This window comes from Dama dama, chromosome 11, assembly GCF_033118175.1.
Source record: "Dama dama isolate Ldn47 chromosome 11, ASM3311817v1, whole genome shotgun sequence".
In the NCBI taxonomy this organism is placed as follows: Eukaryota; Metazoa; Chordata; class Mammalia; order Artiodactyla; family Cervidae; genus Dama; species Dama dama.
The window spans coordinates 74,428,290-74,449,248 of record NC_083691.1 but is presented as its reverse complement, the minus strand read 5'-3'; the positions used below and the strand labels follow the sequence as shown (position 1 = coordinate 74,449,248).

At 56.5% G+C, this 20,959-nt stretch overlaps 1 protein-coding gene across 3 annotated transcripts in view; it reads left to right on the top strand.

Annotated features, from left to right (window-relative positions):
- Positions 1–20,183, top strand: part of TTC7A (tetratricopeptide repeat domain 7A) — a 119,107-nt gene extending 98,924 nt beyond the window's left edge. For all 3 annotated transcript variants that reach the window (XM_061155467.1, XM_061155469.1, XM_061155468.1), the window contains 2 exons: positions 5,578–5,780; positions 17,930–20,183. In XM_061155467.1, the coding sequence (XP_061011450.1) occupies positions 5,578–5,780; positions 17,930–18,151 (425 nt within the window). In that variant the 3' untranslated portion in view covers positions 18,152–20,183. The remainder of the gene's footprint in view (positions 1–5,577; positions 5,781–17,929) is intronic.
- Positions 20,184–20,959: the final 776 nt, after the last annotated feature.

Sequence of the window (20,959 nt, the reverse complement as noted above, 5' to 3'; positions counted from 1 at the left end):
CTTGTTGACTCATCTTAGCAGGTAACAACCGTATCTGCATTTTACAAGGCTGCTTGCATCTGTGAGAAATGCTGCTTTCTGCTAGGGGGGTAGTATGTTCTGGTAGCTCCAAGTAAGCCTAAAGGGCTTCCTGAAGCCTGTGATTAGACTTGGGAATTTTGGTATAAGCAACATCCTTCAATAATTTGCCTATTAGCCTTTCTTCTCTGGACATTATCCTAGATGTTTGGCCCATGGAGAACTCTGAGAACAAAATCTGAATGCTTGAACTGTGGTGCAAGGTGAGGGTTGGGCGGTGTGGCGTTAGGAGACAAGCTTGGGGTATGTGACCATGCAGAATGGCAGTGGCTTCTATAAGGTAGACACTTCTCTTTCCTTCTGTAACAGTTCAGAGATGGCAGCCTTGACTAGGATGACTGCTCTGCTCTCCTGGTCCAGGGACCCAGATTCCTTCCGTTTTGTTGGCTTTGCTCTTCCTGTGGTGTCACTCTTGTCTTGGTGACCCAAGGTGGCTCTCCACCACATTCACATGCCAAGGCATAACTAGGAAGGGTGGGAGAAGGGGACACCCTGTCCCTAGAAGGACATGTCCTAGAATTTGCATACATCACTTCCCCTCAGGATCCATTGGCCAGAACTTAGTCACATGACTATATCCACCTGCAAAGGACTCTGGGAGGTGCCATTATTCTGGGTATACATTTGCCCCATTAAAAATCAGGATCTCTCATTATAGAAGAAAGGAGGATAGACTGGTAGGTAGCTGCCACAGGCAAAAAGGGAAGCAAGAAGGTATCCTAGGTCTTTCATTCTGAGTTTGGGAGGATTCTGGAGAATCCTCACTGCGTGAGCCCCCTCCCCTCCCTTGGCCATCATCACCACCAGCAGGCATGTGCTGAGCACCCCTTGAATGAAGGACTGCCAGGAGCAGATCACCCTAAGCCTCCTCAGCCCCACCTGACCCAAGCTACAAGTATCGTCATCAGCAACGCCCATGACCACCCCCACCCACCCAGCCTAATGATTCCTCCAGCTGCACCAGATTTCCAGGAAGAGAAAACTACCCCCCTTTATCATTTTAGAATGAGCTAATCCTCCAGTTTGTTTCAAGATTAATTGCATCCCAGTCTGTCTTGGCAGTAAGTTCCATCATTAACCTGCACTTAGGTTGGGAAATGTATCCCTCGTCTCCCAACTGTCCTCCTGCCCCACCGCTCCCCACTCCCCACCCTCTTCAAGACTCCTTCCCATTCCAGTCTGAAGTGAGAAGCTTCACGGAAGGTTTCTGCCTGAGAGATGAGTTTCAAAAATGTTGCTTCTTTCAATGAGTTTCAAAAATGTCTCCTCTTTGGCAGTGGATTTGTGTGAAAAGGGGAGAATCACCCAGCCCTATAGATGCTCCAGGATCCTGAGTGTCGGGAGGTGCCTTCCAGAAGGGCGGGAAGACCCACCTTCCTCTCACTGCAGCTCGTGTCTCTGGGAGCTAAGAGCTAGAGAGGGGTGTGGGTGCAGGAAGAGTCCCCTTTCCCTGAGGGTCCCAGGGCTCACAGGCAGCTGTGGGCATTCCCTGCGTCGGGGGAACATTGGCCTGAGTCTCAGCTTCCAGACGGCAGATCCACACCATCTTGGCGCCGGTGCCCTGGCTCTTTAGATGGCCTCGGAAGTGGATGCTGCCCCTGCTGTTGGCCAGGCAGACTGGGGACCTGGGGTGGGGCAGTAGGGCAGTGTTTATAGATGAGACAGAAGCTGCATCTGACCCTTGGTCCAACAGGCTCCCCTGACTCTGATGTTTCCCTGTTTCCTCCTTATTTCTTCCCTTATCTCCCTCCACTCTCCCTTCTCTCCCAGCTCCCTGCCCTTCTCCCTCTGGCCTTATATGCCCCCTTCCCACGTCCTCTCTTCCTGTGCTCCTCTTTGTCCTTCTTCCCTCCTCTCTTGTCAGTCAACCCCTCCTCCTGAGTTCGTGAGGAGAGCTCCCAGGACAGGAAGTCGGGCGCCCAGGCCCACAGGGCCTTGACGCCATGTGGCCTGAGTCAATGCGTCACACACCCCTGGGTCCCAGGCTAACCCCGAAACATCCCTTCAGACCTTTGGATTCTCTGTTACTCTCATGGCCATCCTCCCTTCAGCTGGTCTTCTCTCTCACTCCTCCCCTGCCCTCCCCGACCCTTCCTTCTCCTTTATTCTGGGCACCCATATAGGGAATTGCTTATTTCCTTTAAGGGATAACTTTTGGAGACACCTCCCCCCACCACTGGAGCTCAAGGTGGATTCTTTTTAGGGTCTAACGTTATCTCCTGCCCTGGAAGGCCTCTGCCCTTTTAGCCCAGGTAGCCCCACTTCCTTTCTCGGGTTTAAAGGGGGGGGGGGGGCTCTAGGAAGCCATCTCACCTGGGGAGGTACCTCCAAGGCCCCAGGCCTGGCCCTGGGCCCTCTTTCACCCTGCTCCTCGGGACCAGCCGAGAAAAGCCCTCCTCCCAGCAGAGAGGGCTCGGAACTGGCAGGAACTACCCAGAGAACTGGAGCCAGCTCTGGGTGCAGGGTTAGATCAGGATGCCTCAGAAAAAAATAATAAAAGGGACTGTTGCAAAGCTCCAGGGAACAGATGTTTTCCATTTGGAGCCTGCTGAGAGAAAAGCACAGAGGTGGGGGGGCGGGTGGAGAGAGATGGAGGGAAGAAGAAGAAAAGTTGAAACACACAGACAGGAGAGGAGGTCAGGGCTGGGGTGTGAAGAGAGGAAGCCGAGAGAAGTGGAGACCAGGAGAGGGAGGGGGACAGAGGAAGGACCAAGGGGATCAGAGAGGAGCCTCTGACTCTGAGGGGGCTTCGAGGCCCATTTGCTGGAGGGATGACCTCGACTATGAGAATCCATGGAAAATCCAATGATGGCAGGTGCTTATCCAGCCCTGGCCAGGGGAGACTGGGCTGGGTATGAATACCTTGGGGCCCTGGTCACCAGGGCTGGGAGGTAGAGGATTGGGCAGTGGGCGGGCACTGTGCCATAGGGCTCCTGCTGCAGCCTGAGGCTGGCTGTCTGGGGAGCACCATGTTTGGTAAAACAACTGCCCGGGGAGGCTGAGGCTAGAAAAAAGGGGTACATTTGCAGCCCTCCGACCTGTGGGTCTGTGTGCAGGTCCGGGAACCCACCCTGGCAGTGGGCCCGCCGGGGGCCGTCTGTAAGGTGGCCAAGAGCCCTCACCTCTGGCTCTGTTCTGTGTTACGTGGTTTCCTGCCTGGCTGGTGATGAAGTCCATCAGAGCAGAGCAGCCCTACCTATTTTTCAGGGCTTGTCCTCTGTTGTGTGGCTGGGATAAAGCCCAGGGCCCCGAGGAAGGAGGGGGCTGGGGGTCATCGTAATTGAAATGTGTTGATGTACAGGCACTGTGAGGAGATCCCTCGGGAGGGCCGGGGGGCCAGCCTCCAGAGACGAGGCTCAGGAGTCAGGGCAGCAAGTTGTAAACAGCTTAATGAGCCAGGCCAGGACCAGGTGGGCAGGTGGGCCAGGCCCGAGGAGGGCCTGCTGGGACAAGGTCCAGGGGAGGAGAGAGCCCAGCTCGCCTCTGAGCTCAGCTCCTGGTGGTGGACGAAGCAGCCCAGGGGCTGGTGCGGGACAGGCCTCCCCACCCCCACCACTCACGCTTCCTCCCTCCCTTTTCCCCTGTGGCCCTGGAAAGACCTGCCCAGCCCTCCAGACCCAGCCCAGCACAGCCTCCCTTCTCCTCTCTGCCAGGCCAAGTGCCCCTGTGCCTTCAGGCCCCAGCTCAGATGCCACCTCCCCCAGGAAGACTCCCCTGATCAAACCAGCCCAGCTGGCCTGACCCCATCTGAGTGCCCCGAACACTCAGCCCTGGCACTTGTCACTCCACGGCCCTGGTCACTCCAGTGGTTTGGTGGCTCCGCTGCTCCCCTTCCCCCACCTCCTCTCTTTCTCCTTCTCGTGGGAGGGCCAGGCACATGGTCGGTCCTCAGCAGCTGGATGCTGGACGCAGGTATGAAGGCAGCCAGTGGCTAGCCCAGGCGGTGGCTCCGGTTCAGGCCATCTCTGAGGACAAGAGCCGGTGCTGTTCTCTCCCACCTTATCATGCGAGCCTGGCTCCTCTGAGTTAATTCTCTGATTCTCCCACACTCTCATCTCCAGGAAAGGAAAAGAGCACCCAGCTCAGAAAGCCTTCTGCAGTGTTCAGGCTGCTTTGATTACCCAGCGGATCTTACTGCATTCAGCTGGGTGCCCCCGGTGCTGTGTGCACAGTCAAGGCCGTTATTAGGCCTCCTCCTGCTTCTTGTTAGAAAAAGGAGGGCTGCCTAGGCCTGGGTTTTCCACCTCTTTCTGGTAGCACCCCCCCAGACCTGATCTAAACCAGTGTGACCTCAGCTCTCAGCCGTTGCTGGGAATGGCTCTTGGCAGAGTCATGAGCCAGGCTCTGCTTGCCCTTCTGTGCTCCCTCCCTTTGGTGTGGGGCGCCAGCCCCCAAGGGGGGCACCTGAGCCCAGGCTGCCATGGGAGGCGGGCTGAGTGGGCTGCAAGCAACTCCAGAGCATGTGTTTCTGACAGCACCTGCGGTGGGTGTGTACCTGCACAGTGTGGGTTTGAAATGTGTGTTTGTGTGGGCTGGGCCAGGATTGGAGAAACTGCCCCGTTTTCTACTGATGTGGGGCCAGAAGGCACACTGGTTGTGGGGAGATCTTCCCTGCCAGTTGGTTGAAAAAGACGTTCTCTGCTGTGTGATGGAAAGTCCTGAGTCTGGAGGGAGGTCGGGAGCTGCACCTTCTACCAAGGGGCTGGGGTGAGGTCCTCCCTCTGTCAGCCTGGGACACGGGAGAGAGCCTGCCTCCCTCCCAGACCTATGAGGATGAAATAAGAGAAGACGTTTGCCTGGCCCAGGCTCCACAGTCAGCTCTCAGTGTATACTGGTGGCTTTCTAGCTTCTCGGTGTGAGCCCCAGCCCTGCCCCTTCGCAGGCGCCCTCGGGACTTCCTTCCTGTCCCATCTCTGGCAGCATCACGTGGCTCTCCTCGTCCTGATGATGCAGGTAGAGTTAGCTCTTCAGTCAGTTGGCCTCCCTGGGGAGCCACCTCATCTGCCCCCCACCCTGTCCCCAAACACATGGTGAACAGATGAACAAGTGATGAACAGGACCCGAGCAAATACTTAGCTGCAGGGGACCCCACTCATGCCCCCACTGCCAGGCTCTGAAGTCAGACAGCCCAGTGTGAACCTTGGCTCCATCACTCTGTCTCCCTGCGGCCTTAGGAGAGTTCCTTAGCCTCTCTGTGCCCGTTTTCCTCCTCCCCAAAGTGGGTAAAAGAAGTGATGGTCCTGTAGGGTTTTGTGAGTGTTGGCAGAGTTGTTCTGCGTGCAGCACGTGGCATGATCCTGACACAGGGTGAGCACTCAGAAACCATTGGCTGGCGCCACGGCCGTGCCCCAGAGTGAGCCCATCCTGTGCTGCGTCTCGGGGGGCTGGTTCCATCACCCAGGACCGGCTGCTGAACTCCGGGGGCTGACGGTCAGATGTGGGAGGGGGCCACCGTCTCTGACTTCTCCCGCCGCCTCACCTGCCCTTCTGGTTTCACAGCTGAGCTGTTCATGGAGCAGCAGCACCTCAAGGAAGCGGGCTTCTGCATCCAGGAGGCGGCAGGCCTCTTTCCCACCTCACATTCCGTGCTCTACATGCGGGGCCGGCTGGCCGAGATGAAGGGCAGGTTGGTGGAGGCCAAGCAGCTGTACAAGGAGGCGCTCACGGTGAACCCCGACGGTGTGCGCATCATGCACAGCCTGGTGAGTCAGCCCCGCACCCCCTCAGATGACCCCAGAGCCCCCTCCCACCTCGCCCCTCCCCTGCCTGCAGTGCCCTGGTATCTGTGGGAGACGGCTTCCTCCTTGCCTTGTTGGGAGAGCAGGGGCCATATGGCGGGCCACTCCCCTTCAATCCCCGGCCTGAGTGGATGAAAAAATCTGGGAGGGTTGGCTGATTCCTTGTGACTTCCTCTTGGTGTGTTTCTGTAAGGCCGTCTAGTCCCAAGGGTTTTCACTGTAGGTGCTCATCAGGTCCCTGCCCTGCAGACTCTAGACAGATACCAGAATGCTTTTTTTTTTCATCCCCAGGCCCTGCCTGATCACAGGACTGCCTCCCCCATTTGAGAGGAGCCCCATGCCTCCTTGTGGGATTCAGACAGTGTCTTGGGGTGGACTGTTGTGTCAGGCCTGACTCAAGCACACATGGAGAATGGCCTCGGGGTGCTAAGAGGGGCCAACAGCCCCTAATCTTAGGACATGGAGACCAGGGTGTGGGTGTCCGGGGTTCAGTGACTCTCCTGTGGGAAGGCTTGGCAGTTGGGAATAGGAGGTTGGTTCTTTTGCCCTGGCTTTGCTGTTCTTTTCCTGGGTGGTCAAGGGCAAGTCAGCCCCTTCTGTTCAATTCAGTTGCTCAGTCATGTCTGACTCTTTGCAACCCCATGGACTGCAGCACAACAGGTCTCCCTATCCTTCACCAACTCCCAGAGCTTGCTCAAACTCATGTCCATCGAGTCAGTGATGCCATCCAACCATCTCATCCTCTGTCATCCCCTTCTCCTCCTGCCTTCAATCTTTCCCAGCATCAGGGTCTTTTCCAATGAGTCAGTTCTTTGCATCAGGTAGCCAAAGTATTGGAGTTTCAGCTTTATCATCAGTCCTTCCAATGAACACCCAGGACTGATCTCCTTTAGGATGGACTGGTTGGATCTCCTTGCAGTCCAAGGGACTCTCAAGAGTCTTCCCCAACACCACAGTCCAAAAGCATCACCTCTTTGGCGCTCAGCTTTCTTTATAGTCCAACTCTCACATCCATACACGACTACTGGAAAAACCATAGTTTTGACTAGATGGACCTTTGTTGGCAAAGCCCCTTCTCAGGACCTGTTTTACTTACCTGTGCAGTGGGGACTCTGGTCCAGAGAATGTCTCCAACAGGTGGTTGAGTAGAACCTAGGGAGAACTCTTTCCTTGCCATCCTTACTTGCTTTCAAAGAGCAGGTATCAGGATAAATGTAATGACCTAAAAGTGGACAGGCCTGCATGTACAGTGATTTCTGAAGTATAATTTAGGAGCCCATAGTTACAACACATTCGGGGTCTGGGTTCCACCTAGATGCCCTGCTTTAAGAACTCTGTGAGGAGCACAGCCGTGAGGGTGTCAATGATGTCTGCCCCATCAGCAGCCCCAGGGGAGTGGCTCCAGATGGCTGAAGGGTTATCACTGTCACAAGGGGTCTGCTTTTTTCCTGAGTAGATGCAAGGAGTTAGCTGTCAGCTTAGCATCAGGAAAAATGGTTTAACTCTTGGCATAGTCCGAGGACAGACTCGTGAATCATGTGGTGAGGATGCTGCCCAGAGAATGTAAATATCACATGGAGGAGGAGCTGGACCAGGTCATCTTTATAAGTTCCTTGCTAACCCCAAGAGTCCTTGAAAACAGGGATTCCCATCTCAGCCTGATCTCTGGATTCCTAGCTCAGGCCCACGTAGCAGCATCTCAGCCTGGGCCAGGTTCCCTGCACCTGGTACCGTGTTGCCTTCCAGTCTGCTCAGCAAATGTTTGTTTCTTGCAAAGCACATTGTCCTTCCCCCTGCACTCCAGACATGAGCTTCTCTGATAGATGCCTCCCCCACGGTCACATCCAGAAACTTGATTAAGGAGCCAGAGCATGCAGGCTCTGTCATTAGGCCTGCAGCCAGGCAGACGGTTGCCTGCCTCTACGGTCGCAGATAGGAGCCTACTGTCTCAGCCCCCCTGGAAAAACCCAGCCAAATCCGGTAACAAGTACAATTTTGAAGCAAGTGTACCATTTTTCATTTATGCTTATTACTGTTTGTAGCTATTTTCCTGAAATTGAGGCAGTTTCCAAGGGTGGGTTTCCATGGTAACTGAGTAGCTGTCCAGAGTGGCTCCCTACAGATGTTTCTGAAATGGCCCCTTTTCTCTTCCTGGGGTGCCTTGCTGATTTGATGCAATCTGAGAAAGGACTGCCCACTGTGAAGTTCCAGGCAACCAGAGGGGCATCGGCTCCAGCGCAGGCAGCCTATCCCCTTTCCACATGCTGTGTTCCTGCCAGCATCCCACACATATGCATAAAGAATAGCAAATTTCAAGCCTGGGGAAGATTTACTAAGCACTCTTTTCCTAAAGACACATGAACACTTTGGTGTATTGGTCTCCAGCATTCCCTTGTACTGTCCTGAGACTCAAAATATCTGGGATCTAATCCTAGCTCTGGCCCTAATTCACCTGAGTGATTTAGGAAAAGACACACTTGGCTTCCACGATCCTAATGTCTCCTTTTATAAATGAATAATGAGCTTCATCACTCCTAGACCAGCGGTGTTATAATCAAATGAGCTGATACATGAGAAGGCACTTCTGAAAGTCTGCAGTGCAATATCAGAGAAGGCAGAACACGGCACACACGCCACACTCTCTAGTCCCTCACCCAAGACAGACATCACTAATCGGTCACAGCACTTTTTCCCACTGAGCACAGATGGGATCTTGGGATCTTTTTCACCATGGTACTGCATAATGGGAGTCACTCCCCGTTGGTCTGAGTCAGCTTGGCACTTATGTAAGGATTCACAAATCCCTTAGATTTGATGTGAATCCCCAGGATTCACAAATCTAAAAATAGTAGAGAATGAGAGAGACACAGTAGTTGCCTCAGCCTGAATCTGATGCATCCTTGGAGAATTGTCCAGAAAAAGGAATATGGTAGGGGGACCAGTACTCCCCTGCAACTGGAGTCATTGCCAAGGTGGGTTCTCAGGGAGGAGGACATCCTGGCCTTATGATGCCACTGTGGCTCTCTGAGGACATTGCCCTTGCTCGGTACAAGAGGAAGGAGATACATCCCTCTCCCCTGAGAGCACAGCCACCCATAACCCGGCTGGAAGAGCTCTGGGTCCCTCAGTGAGCCCTCTAACATAGTGGCTGAGTCCCACACTCTGAGTTCTAGAGAGAGGAAGGCAGAGATACACTCAGTGCGCTGTGGGGATGCCCGGCTCTGCCCTGTAGTTCTGAAGGCGGGATGGTCAATCACCAGGAGGCCGGCCTTGGGGCCTCTCTGGAGCTGTGTACATGGGACAGGAGATTTGGAGATAAGCTGCAGAAAGCCTCTCAGAGGGGAAGGCTATTGCTTTTAGGAGCTGGGCTCCAGGCTTCCAAGAATAAGAACTTTTGGCCCAGAAGTGTGTTCTCTGCTCTCCCTGTCCTGCTGCACTCCCAGCCTGGGACGTGATGGAGGTGTTTCCATGGTTCTGGCTCCACTCTGGGCTCATTTCAGGCTTTTCCACCCAGATCAGGCAAGAAAGAGAGACCTCTTTGGCAGGGTTGTGCCCCTGAAGAGTCCCTGCCACACACACAGCAGTGTCCCAGAGGAATCTGTGCCATCAAGCCCTGATGCTGCAGGCTGCCACCTCCTCCAGGCTCAGGGGTGGCCAGGTGGCTTTGGGAGTCCACCAGGTGTGGGAAGAGAAAGGCATGCTCTCTGCCAATGGAAATACTTGGTGAAACCCCAGGAGCAGGTCCTGACAGTCTCTGCCAGCTCAGTCTTTACCTCCCCTCCAGGTAGCCGGAAACCCCACTCACTTGGCCTGAGTGCTCAGAACTTAATTTACCTGCAGGAGAATGTGTTGCGTTGGCCATAAACTTCGTTCGGGTTTTTCCATCAAATGATGCAGACTAACGAATGTTTTGGCCAACCCAATAGTTACGAAAGGGCAACCTGACCTGTACCTGCCCGCCTCTAAAGAAACCTGAGAAAGGAAGCTGGGTACTTCCCGAGACCAGCAGAGGCCTTGGCCTCCAGGTGACACTTTTTCAGAGAGGGCTCCACAGGCGTGGCTGAGAGAGGGGGCTTCCTAGGAAGCAGGGATGCTGAGGGAAGGCACGGAGCCCAGCAGTGACATCAGGTCCCTGAGCACCTCCCAAGAGGGGGCTCCTTTGAGGTCACCTGGCCTTAGTGGGAGGAGGTCACTAGCCCCGGCCGCCCACTGCCTCAGTCTCCCTCCCCTCCGCGTGGCTGAGCCACGAGGACGGATGCTTCGGTGCAGCCTGTCTCACTCCAGGTGCAGCTTGAAAGCTTCAGCCGGGAGCGGACAGCCAGGACTCCCTCCTTGCCGCCTGTGTTTGTGGGTGGCGCCCCACCCTCCTCTCTACCAGGGACAGGTTCCCGGGGAGTGGGATTTCCTGGCTCCTCTCCTGCCAGGCTGCCCTGCTCCTCACAGGCCCCTGTTCTTGGTAATGCTTCTTTCTTGGGACAGAGCTCCAGTTCCTGCTGCCCCATCTTCTCAGAACCCTTTCCTCCTCAGGACCGCAGGAGGAAACAGCCCTGTGTGAGCTTTGGCTCCCGTGATGTAATTCCCAGAGATGTGATTTCTGAAGCAGTCCTGGCCTCACGACCTGGCCTGTTCTCTCTCCAGATGCCCCTGGAAAGCCAGGAAGACAGTGTTTATCTCTTTTTAACCTTTTATTTTGTATTGTGATGTAGCCGTTAACAAGGTGGTGATAGTGAAGGGACTCAGCCATACATACGCGTGTTTCCATTCTCCCCCAAACTCCACTTCCATCCAGTCTGTCAGGGAACATTGAGCAGAGTTCCATGTGCTATACAGTAGGTCCTTGTTGGTTATCCATTATAAATATAGTGGATATATTTGTGTCCAAATGTAACTCCCTAACTATCCCTTCCCCCAGTCCTCTCCCCCAGTTCCCCATAATCATAAATCATAAGTTAGTTCTCTAACTCTGTGAGTTTGTTTCTGTTTCGTAAGTTCATTTGTATCATTTCTTTTTAGATTCCACATATAAGGGATGGGGAAGACAGTGTTTCTGTCATCCGTTGTCCTCTAAGAGAGCGGCTGAGGAATTACTCCCCTGCCTTCCCAGGTGGCTCAGTGGTAAAGAATCCACCTGCCGTGCAGGAACCGCAGGTTCAATCCCTGAGCCGGGAAGATCCCCTGGAGAAGGAAATGGCAACCCACTCCAGTGTTCTTTCCAGGATAATCCCATGGACAGAGGGTCCTACAATCCACGGGGCCAAAGAGTTGGATGTAACTGAGCATGCATGCATGCGTGCATTCTCTCCCTGCAGCTCCCAGCATGGCTGTCTCTAAGTGGACTTGGGGATCAAGAGCATGGCCATGACCCCAGAGAGCTTCTTGCCTCCCTCTCTCTAGGCTGGGGTGTGCCACTTCATAACTTAAGTCCTCAGAAGCTCCCTGCCACCATCCCTCTGATCCCCTGAGGCAGGACCTGATTCAGCAAGGGCCAGGGCTCTGCCCCACCCAAACCTGAGGTTCTGGGTTGGGCCTTTTGCAGGTGCTCCAGGAATCCAACCAGAAGGCTCTGCTGTCTGAGGTCAGAGAGATAAACTCTGGCTGCACAGAGCTCCTCCCAGCCCCCAGGGTCCCATCCCCGATCCTGGAGGGTGAGTGCCTGCGCAGTCTCTCTGTGACCCCATGGACTGCAGGATGCCAGGCTTCCCTGTCCTTCACCATTTTCCCAGAGCTTCCTCAAACTCATGTCCATTGAATCAGTGATGCCATCCAACCAACTCATCCTCTGTTGTCCCCTGTACCCCGGTACATATATTCTATCTTGACTCACTACAAACTCATTTTTTGAAAAGCCAAGCCATTTTTGCCAAACTTAAAAAAATGTTAGTTGCTCAGTTGTGTCTGACTCTTTGCGAGTCCATGGACTGTAGCCTGCTAGGCTCCTCTGTTCTTGGGATTTTCCCGGCCAGAATACTGGAGTGGGCTGCCATTTCCTTCTCCAGGGGATCTTCCTAACCCAGGGACTGAACCCAGGTCTCCTCCATCTCTGCATTGAAGGCAGATTCTTTACCACTGAGCACCTTGGAAGCCCCAATCCTGGAGGGTAGGACCACACAAGAGAGGTTCAGCCCTGCCAGCCCCTGGGTTGTGAGGGCACTTGGAGATTACATCTTCTTGCTGGCTCAGTTTTTGCTTCTCTCAAATGGGGATAATAATGTGACCTCCAGGGGATAGGGCTCAGATGATGAAAAGACAAGTCAACATTGGGTATATTTTTGGTGCCATTCACAAGGAAGGCCAGGAGGCCTGAGCCTCACCTTTGACTAGGCTGTCTGACATCACTGCCATGGCGGTTGTCTGTCCTTTTTGCTTTTGAACTGCAGGAACTGTTTGTGTGTTTTGGAGATTAATCCCTTGTTGGTTACATCATTTGCAAATGTTTTCTCCCAGTCTGTAGGTTATCTTTTTGTTTGTTTATGGTTTCCTATGCTGTTGTGAAAGCTTTTACCTTAACCTTTTTCATTTTCAAGTGTGGCTCCCAGGCCAAGTTCAGATGCTCTTGGTTTGCAGAGGGGAGAGGATGCCCAGAGTCAAGTCTCACTCACTCACTGTAGCCAAGTTGCTCCGTTCTCTCAGAGCACAGTGAGTGACTCTGGCCAAGGCACAGAGGTGCCAGATGTCGGCCCCAGCTGCCCTGTGGCTGGGATGAGTGTGCACAGGGCAAGGCCAGGCTGACCTGGGCTGAGAGCAAGGGCAGCTGGCCCAGTGGACTAGAGTCTGTGTTGAGAGACAAGTGAGACTTGAGACCCCCCTCTTGCTGGTGAGGCTCTGTAGCTAAAGGGGTGGCTGTGCCCTCAGGCTGCTGGAGAGGAAGAACTGGGAAGGTCAGGCTCTGGAGAAGCCCTGTGCTTGGGCCCACAGTCTTGTTAGGCTGGGTTGATGGACGAGGTGGACAGTACCATAGCACAGCAGGGTCTCTGGTTCCAGGCCCCATGCCTGCTCTAGGCTTCTCCCTCCCAGCTGGCTTCCCAAGCTGCGGCAGGGGCTGAGAGCGTCCGGGCAGCCTGAGGAATGGGAGGACCCAGAAGCCTTGCACTCTGCTGTGTGTGTGCACATGTGTGCGTGTGTGTAGAAGCTGAGTTGCTGCATACACAGCCCCTCATCAGCAGAATCTGAGCTTTCCCCCAGCTCCAGTGGGCAGGAATATTGCTTCTGTTTGACAGGAAAATTCAGTAGGAATGTCTGTACCTGGTGCAGTAGTTTTATTGTGAGTTCTCTTCCTGGCCCCTCCCCAGGGCTGCCTGAGGTCTGCATTCCCTGATGGGGAAGTGGAGGAGAAGGGAGGAGGGGATGAGAGGGGCAGGGTGTGTTCCCTCAGCCTGGGCCTCCTGTGTCCAGCGGCCCCTCCCCAGCCCCACTATGCCCACGCCGGCGCAGCCCAGCACACAGTCTGAACCCTTGCCCCAGGCTCATGAAGGTGGAGGCATGTCCTCTTGCCTGCAGCCCAGGACTTTGCAGGCAGACCTTAGGTCCGTGTGTGGACTTCTGAAGTCCACACCAACCCTGATGAGGAAGTGGACAGGAAGCCTTCTGTCAGTGTCACAGACTCAGCGCAGAGCCATGAGTAGGCATTGTTGGCTTACTTTAACCCCAGAATCAGTGGTCAGGGGAAAGACTTACACGTCTGGAGGGTTCAGCAGGGCTCAGCCCCCTCCCCTTGTACAAAGGCCAGCACACCCCAAAACAGACTGTCGCCAGCCCCTCAAGCTCCGCCTTCTGCTCAGAGGGCAGCATTTGCCATCACTGCCCATCACAGTGTTCACGTCTGGAACCCAAAGTCCGGAGGCCTTGCTGTAGCCTCCTGACCTGGCCCTGCAGGCCTGGCTGTGCTCCGGAGTGGGCAGAGCCCCCAGCCAGCCCAGAACCTGAAACCAACCCAAAAAGGTGCAGCCCCCTGCCTTGAACTGGGACTGGCAAGGGACAGGTGTGAAGGGCACAGCCACCTCTGCTGCCCCGGAAGACCCCCCGCCCGCCCCGCGCACCCCCCCCCACACAGCTGGGCTCTGAGGGAGCCTGGGGGCTCTCTCTCTTGGCAGGGGCCTCTTCCTGTGAGAGCCCGGAGAGCTCTGGGCCGGGGCTCATCAGCCCGGCCTCAGGTGCCTAGAAGGAGTCGTGCCCTCCCCACAACGGGGAGGTAGGTGGGCCTCCTGGGGCCCTGGAGCTGCCCAGCTCCAGGCGGGGTGTGGCCACGCGTGGGCTAGGTTCTCAGCCGGGACAGAGTCCTCATTCCCAGTCTGGTTGGACGGGTTGAGGCTGACACAGTGGGAAGAATTTGGAGTGCAGGAGAGGGCCTGGGCTTGGCTGGAATGTGCGCCTCCCTGAGGGGTGTGTCAGCCCCCACTTCAACTCGGGGATGATGGCAGGAGCCTTCCTGGAGCTCCCTCAGAGCTGGTCCTGCCCGGGGCTCCTTCCTGCAGCCCCAGGGTCCCCAAGCAGGGGGCTCCAGGGACCAGGAGGCTCCAGCAGCCTCCAGCTGATGCCCGGCTTCCCAGCTGGAAAGGCTGTGACAGAATCCCAGGAATGCGCCTTGAGCTCAGAAAGAAAATTCCCAAAATAACTTCTATAAATACTTGAGGGGAGGGATGGGGAGGGAGCACTGGGCCTGGCCTGCAGCTGGCCTAGCCCCGGGGTTGCTTCCCAGGACCACCTCCCCCACACAGCCAGACCCTCCCGCTGCCTGCCCCCACTGAATTAACAGGGTGAGGCGCGTGCAGTGGCAGTTCTGACAAAGGCCGGCAGGACCCTCCCTCCCCCTCATCCCCACCCCAAGCTGCAGCTCCTGACCCCGCCCTGTGCCCTGTACTTCGGCAGGGAACCTGTATTCCTAACAGGGAGGGGCCCCTCAGAGCCGCCATGCACTCCTGAGACCAGACCCCGCCAGCCTGTGTGGCCCTAAGCAGGTCACTAAGTACACATACAGGCCTCCAGTGCGCCTGCTTTTGCATCCAGGACCATCCTCCTGCCAACACTCTTTTGAGCTGCTGTCCTGTGGTAAATCACAGGGCAGGGCAGGAGCCAGGGACCCTGTCTCTTTCAGTCTAAGGGGTGGGTCAGGGGTGGCATTCAAGAGCCCACAGTAAGGAGCACGGTGTCAAGGTGGTGGTGTGAGCCGAGGGCGCCATTCTTGGGGAGGACTTCCTGGAGGAGCAGCAGGTAGATGAGATGTGGCCAGAGGCCCCCTCCTCCATGAGATCCAAGGAGGGAGGGAAGAGGGGATGGATGATCTCGGGAATTTCTGGGGACTCCCCCCCACTCCCCACCCCCCTGCCCCATAGCCCTGCCCCTCCCTGAGCTCCACCATGTTCAGCAACTTGCACTTTGTTCTAATCCCTGTGTGGGCACGGCTGTGGCATTTGCCAGGTCAGGCGTCAGGCTGAGAGTCACTCAGCGGTCTGGTCTTCCCCTCTCAGCGCAGGATGGGGCGGAGTCAGGAGGGGTATCTGGATGGAATTGAAATACCGGATCTGTGTTCCCACCACCTCCCTGGAGACCTGGGGATGCAGGTGCTGAGAGGGTGACTGACGGCGGGCCATGGGCACAGTGCCAGGCTCAGGGCAGAGCAGGTGAGACCTCGCACCCTCGCGGAGCGGGGCCCCGCCCAGTTGTCAGGCAGCAAACAGCGCCGAGTTGCTACCAAACATGAACCCGACGGGCTGGTGTCTCAGGCAGGTGGCAGCAGATCTTGTTACAGGCCCTGGGCCTCTGGGGCCCAGCCTGACCCCGGTGTCTCCTTTCAGGCTCCCAGGTCAGCACCCCAGGGTGGGGGGAGGTGATTCAACCCCACCCCAGCCCACAGTCTCCTCCATGGGGAGCCAGGCCCTCCAGAGAAACCCACTGTCTGCACCCTCCCTGCCTCCCCCCAGCCCAGGCCCCTCTGTTCATCCTGGGGACACTTCCATTTGTTGTCGGCCCACCATGCAGCCCACTCATGATTTCGCATTCATTCTTGCAGAATCCTCACAATAGCCTGCGAGGTAGGACTGTGCTCTGTCCACTGGTTTCCAGACAAGGAAACAGCGGCTCAGAGAAAATGGGCCACTTGCCTGTGGTCACAGCCCCCGGCAGGGGCAGGGCTCGATTCCAACCCAGCCAGGTCTTCCGGCTCTGAGCCCTGTGCCTTCCCCTCTACACAGAGGAGCCGGCCCCAAGCTCCTGAACGATGAGTGAAACCGACACGACACCCCGTGCAGCCCTTCCCAGACACCTGCACAGTTGTTGAGATCAGGGATTTTCAAACTCATTTTCCACCAGAGAGCCCTCTTTTCAGACAGAAATCTCCCATGGAAGCTGGACATAGAAAATGTGTGTAAATACCGCTGCGGCTCCGCCTCCGCCCCAGGCGGCCCACTGGCCTTCCCCATCTGTCCTCTGTCGCTCCCCGTGCACCGCACTCCCAGCGCTCAAACCTTCCATTTTTGGTGCTTAATTTTGGTGTCTGGCAGCCTGTCGTCTTGCCTTCCTGCCCTCCTCCCTGTGGGCCCTGTTCCATCATGCACAGCTCGGGGTCCAGATCCCAAGGCCATGTGGTCAGAGCAGCTTGGCCCGGAGCCCTGCTGGACATGCTGAGCCCTGCTCTCTGGTCTCAGGCAGCCCTGAGTCAGCACTGTTCCTATCTGTCCAGATCCAAGGGCTCTGCTAAGGCTCCATCCTGTGCCTGGGTCCCCCGTCCTCCCCCATCCCTGTGGTCCCCTGGGGACAGTGCTGCCCTGGGTTGAAGTGCTCCCCTTCCTTCTGGCCCCCTGGACACCTGACTTTCATCCAGCGCCTCTGACAGGCTTTTCTGAGGGCTTCCTGAGCACCATCTTTCACTCTTGCCTAAGTGGTTGTGTTCCAAGCCCTCAGAGGACTTTATGAAATGAGGCATGTGCATCTTCCCCAGTGGGTCTCCATAGCAACAGAGGGCCTAACTCTGGGGAGTGCGGCGAGGAGGAAAATGTTCCAGCTAAAAATGTACATGGCCGTCAGTGGGTGGGCACCCGAGAAGGGGCTCCAGGCACACAGAAGGCAGCCCTTGGTCCCCGGCTGTCCGGGAAGTCAGTGTTCGGGCTTTGCCTCACAACTTTGAATGAGAGGCTGGCCCCTAAGCTGCTCCCCTGTGCCACCTTTGAGGGCTGGGACACAGGTTGGTGGCGTGGTGCAGAGCAGTCTTTCTGAGACTGCAGGTTGAAAGGGGACCCTGACGCCTCCCCCTGCTCACCACCTTGTTCCCCCACCTCCCACACCCTTCCCAGTGTGGGTGGATGTAGAGGGGACAGTGTGCCAGTTTCACTTCCTAGCTCTTTTGTGACAATTCCCGTCACTTTCTCTCTCTCTCTCTCTCTCTCTCTCTCTCTCTCTCTCTCTCTCTCTCTCTGCTGCTTGAAGCCAAACAGCAGGGCCAAGCTTCCCAGGCAGCCCTGACCCCTTCTCAGAGGCCCTCCTTTCATCCAACATCTGTCCCTGATCCCCAGCCGTCTGGGGCCCTCACTTGCCAGGCCAGGCAGGGACGGGCTTGGGTCCCAGGAAGACAGGCCCCTGATAGCAGCCACAGGACCCGTCCATCCACCACAGGCTTGAGGACCTCACACGCCTCGGTCTCACATGTCCCTGGGGAGAAGGCAGCACCACGGTGCGGCTTGGGGTCTCAGGGTAACAGACCCCTGGACTGAGAGCTCACATATGCCAACGCTGTTCAAGTGCTTTGCCTACACTGTGGTGTCAACTTCACAGCAACCCCAGAAGTGGGCACCATGGTCTTTCCCATTTACTGATGAGGGCAACCTGCTCGGGAGCCCTCAGCTGTTAAAGGGGAGACTCACAGCCAGGCCTGCTGACCCTAAAGGCCATCCCCTGGGACCAGGAGGGACAGAGCTGCCCTAGTGGGTGGCCTGGGAGGCCGGGCTAGGGCTGACACAGGGAGGGTCTGCATAGGTCAGGGGCCCTTGATAGTACCCAAGCCTGGAATGCAGGGCTCTTTATAGCTTGTGGCCGAGCCGCTTGCACTCCTTACCCTGACAGGCAGGATGCTTGCCCCTCCGCCAGCACAGCCTCATGCACCATACCCTCTGCTTGCTCCCCAGGGTCTCATGCTGAGTCGGCTGGGCCATCAGAGCCTGGCCCAGAAGGTGCTGCGGGACGCCGTGGAGAGGCAGAGCACCTGCCACGAGGCGTGGCAAGGCCTGGGCGAGGTGCTGCAAGCCCAGGGCCAGAGCGAGGCCGCTGCCGACTGCTTTCTCACCGCCCTCGAGCTGGAGGCCAGCAGCCCCGTGCTGCCCTTCTCCATCATCCCCAGAGAGCTCTGACACTGCCCACCACCCCGGGCACGGAGGGAGCAGCCTGGGGGGCGGCAGGCAGGCACAGGCGAGGAGTAGGGAGCATGGTCAGGGGAGGTCCAGGGCCTCAGGGAAATATATCTCTAGGGAACACGTCTGCTGGCTGCAACCCTGGTTCTCCTCGCCTCCCCCACCTGACCCTGCTCTCCCTCCGGGACCAGCGAGGACTGAGAGCTGCTCCTCTGGAGCAGGGTAGACCAGATTTGCATCAGAAACAAATCCCATGTTCGCTGGGACTCGGACATCATGGTGTCTGTGAGCAAGGAAGCAGCTGGCAGGCCGCATCAACAGGGGGCCGCTCCCCAGGGTACCTGTATATCGTTTAGGTGTACAGTCAGGGTGTGAGGCTTGTGTGCCCCCTGCACCTGTCTGGAAGACCCTGTACTGTACTGTACCTGTCTTCAACATGCCTAACTCTGGGTTTCCCAGCTTTGCACAAGCTTTAGTCTCAAACCTCAGCTCTCTGCTCCCAAACACCAAAGATGAGCCCCACCAAGTTGCCCTTTGGCTGGGCCGAGAGAGTTCGGGGTTCCTTCCTCAGCCCCTTGGGAGACCGTCTGCTTGAACCTACGTGACTGAGAGGCATGGTGACTGGACCAGTTCCCTGAGAGAGCTAGTGGGGGAGCCTCCCGGCTGTACACCCCTGCCCCCCAGGCCTCTGTGCCTGAGGGAGCTTCCTGGCCCTGGTCTCACTCCCCACTCTCAGGTCACCTCCAGAGCAGTCATGGCTGTAGGGTTTGCTGGCAAGTGGGAAGAGGATGGGCCTCTGGGGCCTTTCCCAGGTTTACGTTAGTGGGCAGTGCCTGGCCTGGCCCTTTGTCTGAGGAGGCTGTCGGGCCTAATTATGCTTGTCCCCTCTGTGGCCGAGTGCCTTTAAGGCCTCCGGTGTCTGGCCAGGGGCACTGGGTTCTGGCCCTAACTAACCTTCCATTTCTGCCCACCCCACCTCTCTGGAAGCATGCCTCAGCTGCCTCCTTAGGCCCTGGGCTGTAGCCCCAAAGATACACATATTGGCTGCTGGACTCAGCCCTTCCTGAATACCTTGCATCAGCACCTCACTCCTTCACGCCTTACCTTTCTGGGCAATGGGTACAATGTAGATGCCTCTAGGGGTTATGATGTGGAGACCGGCCTTAACACCTTTCACTAACCACAGCCCATTCTTGGATAACTCAAGTTCTGCCGTAGCCATTTGGTTTCTCCTGCCTGGGGCCAAACAAGGAAGGTGACTAGAGACCCCAGGAGGAGCCAGCCCCTTCTCTCCAGTCGGGCTGGCCTCTGTGTACGTGACACCCTTTTCTACAGGGGCCTGGGGTGGGGGAGTTGCTGGAGGGTGGGGGGGTCTTCCCTGCTGGCTTCCCTAGCCCTGCTGCACAATGCTCTTGGAATTCTCCCCAGGAAGTCAGCCTCCACAGGCCCATCAGGGAATTCCTTATCTGCACCTTGAGTTGTTTTTAAAGCTCCATCTGGTACGTTCGTCACTTGAAGGTGTGTGGAAAGGTTGGGCAAGAGCTGCCCGGGTTTGTCAGAGCTGGGTCTGTTCCTTGGAGGGGAGGAGCTGTTGGAGGACACCCCCCTCCCCAACCTCCGGGCCAGGGCTCAGCATTGCACACACCCCAGGTACTACCAGGGCCAGCCTGTACCTCCTTGCCTTCCCGTGCCGGGCCAGGGGACACTGTAAGGACACCAGATCCTTCTCCCACCTGGGTGGGATATGTGTATGTGTATAAATATATATTATATATATATATGATAGAGATCTATTTTTATTCTGAAATTCTGTTGGGAAAAAATTCAACAAGAAAAAGCAGATGCTATTGGTTCACATTGGAATGCCCAGAGAGGTGGGTAGTGAGTCTGTGGTGATGGGAAAGGCAAAGGCAACACCTGCATTTTGACTTGAAGTATTCCTGATGGGAGGCCTCAGAGGGCCGGGCAAGTTGCTGACAGTTCAAAGGTCTTGAATAAAGAGACCCATGATGGGAAGGCTGGTTTGTGTGAAGCAGTGTGTTCATGTTCATTTATCCACCAGTTACCCCTGGCCTTGAGTGAGCCCTGGAGAGAAGGCCAGTGTGGGGCCGCACAGGTGGGGAGGCGGGGGGTAGAGGGAGGGGCCCACTGAGGAGGTTGTGATGGGGGCCTGGGGGCGGTGTGGTGGGTGGGAGAAGGCAGAGGGGTCCTGGCAGGGCTGGCTGGAGTGGGCCTTGTTCTGGCCTGCCACCTGCCCCTCAGGTGGGCTGGGAGAAGCCAGGGCTGGACTAGCCACCTGAACAGGAGAGACTGCCCCGAGGGCATGGCCAGGAGCGCCTTTAGCACCTGGGGGAGAGCCCAGGGGAGGCAGGGGCGTGTGCTTAGGGTCCAGCCCACACCCAGGTCAGCCACCTGCTCTGAGAAGTCCAGACAGGTTCTCTTTAATAGATGTTATGCCGCACGTGATACACTATGCCTGTTATAAAATGTGCATCAAAGGGTGCGGACAATTTACACAGAAGCCCTGCTTTCTTAGTGCGCCCCAAGGGATTATCTGGTAAGACACCCAAGGCTGCACCCATCCAGTTTGAAGACACTGCCCTAAGGCTTCCCCCTGGCTCTCAGGGCTGGCCTAGACAGAGCTGCCCACTCAGCACCCTGTCCTCCTCCACCCCGACCCTCAGCCCTGTGGCCGGGTCACGGTTTTGCTATTCTGGTGAGGAAGGGCCCTTCCAGGAGCTGCTGGGTGCCCAGCTTCAATTTCCCTCAGGTACTTTTTAGAAAACACCTTTAGGGGACTTCCCTGGT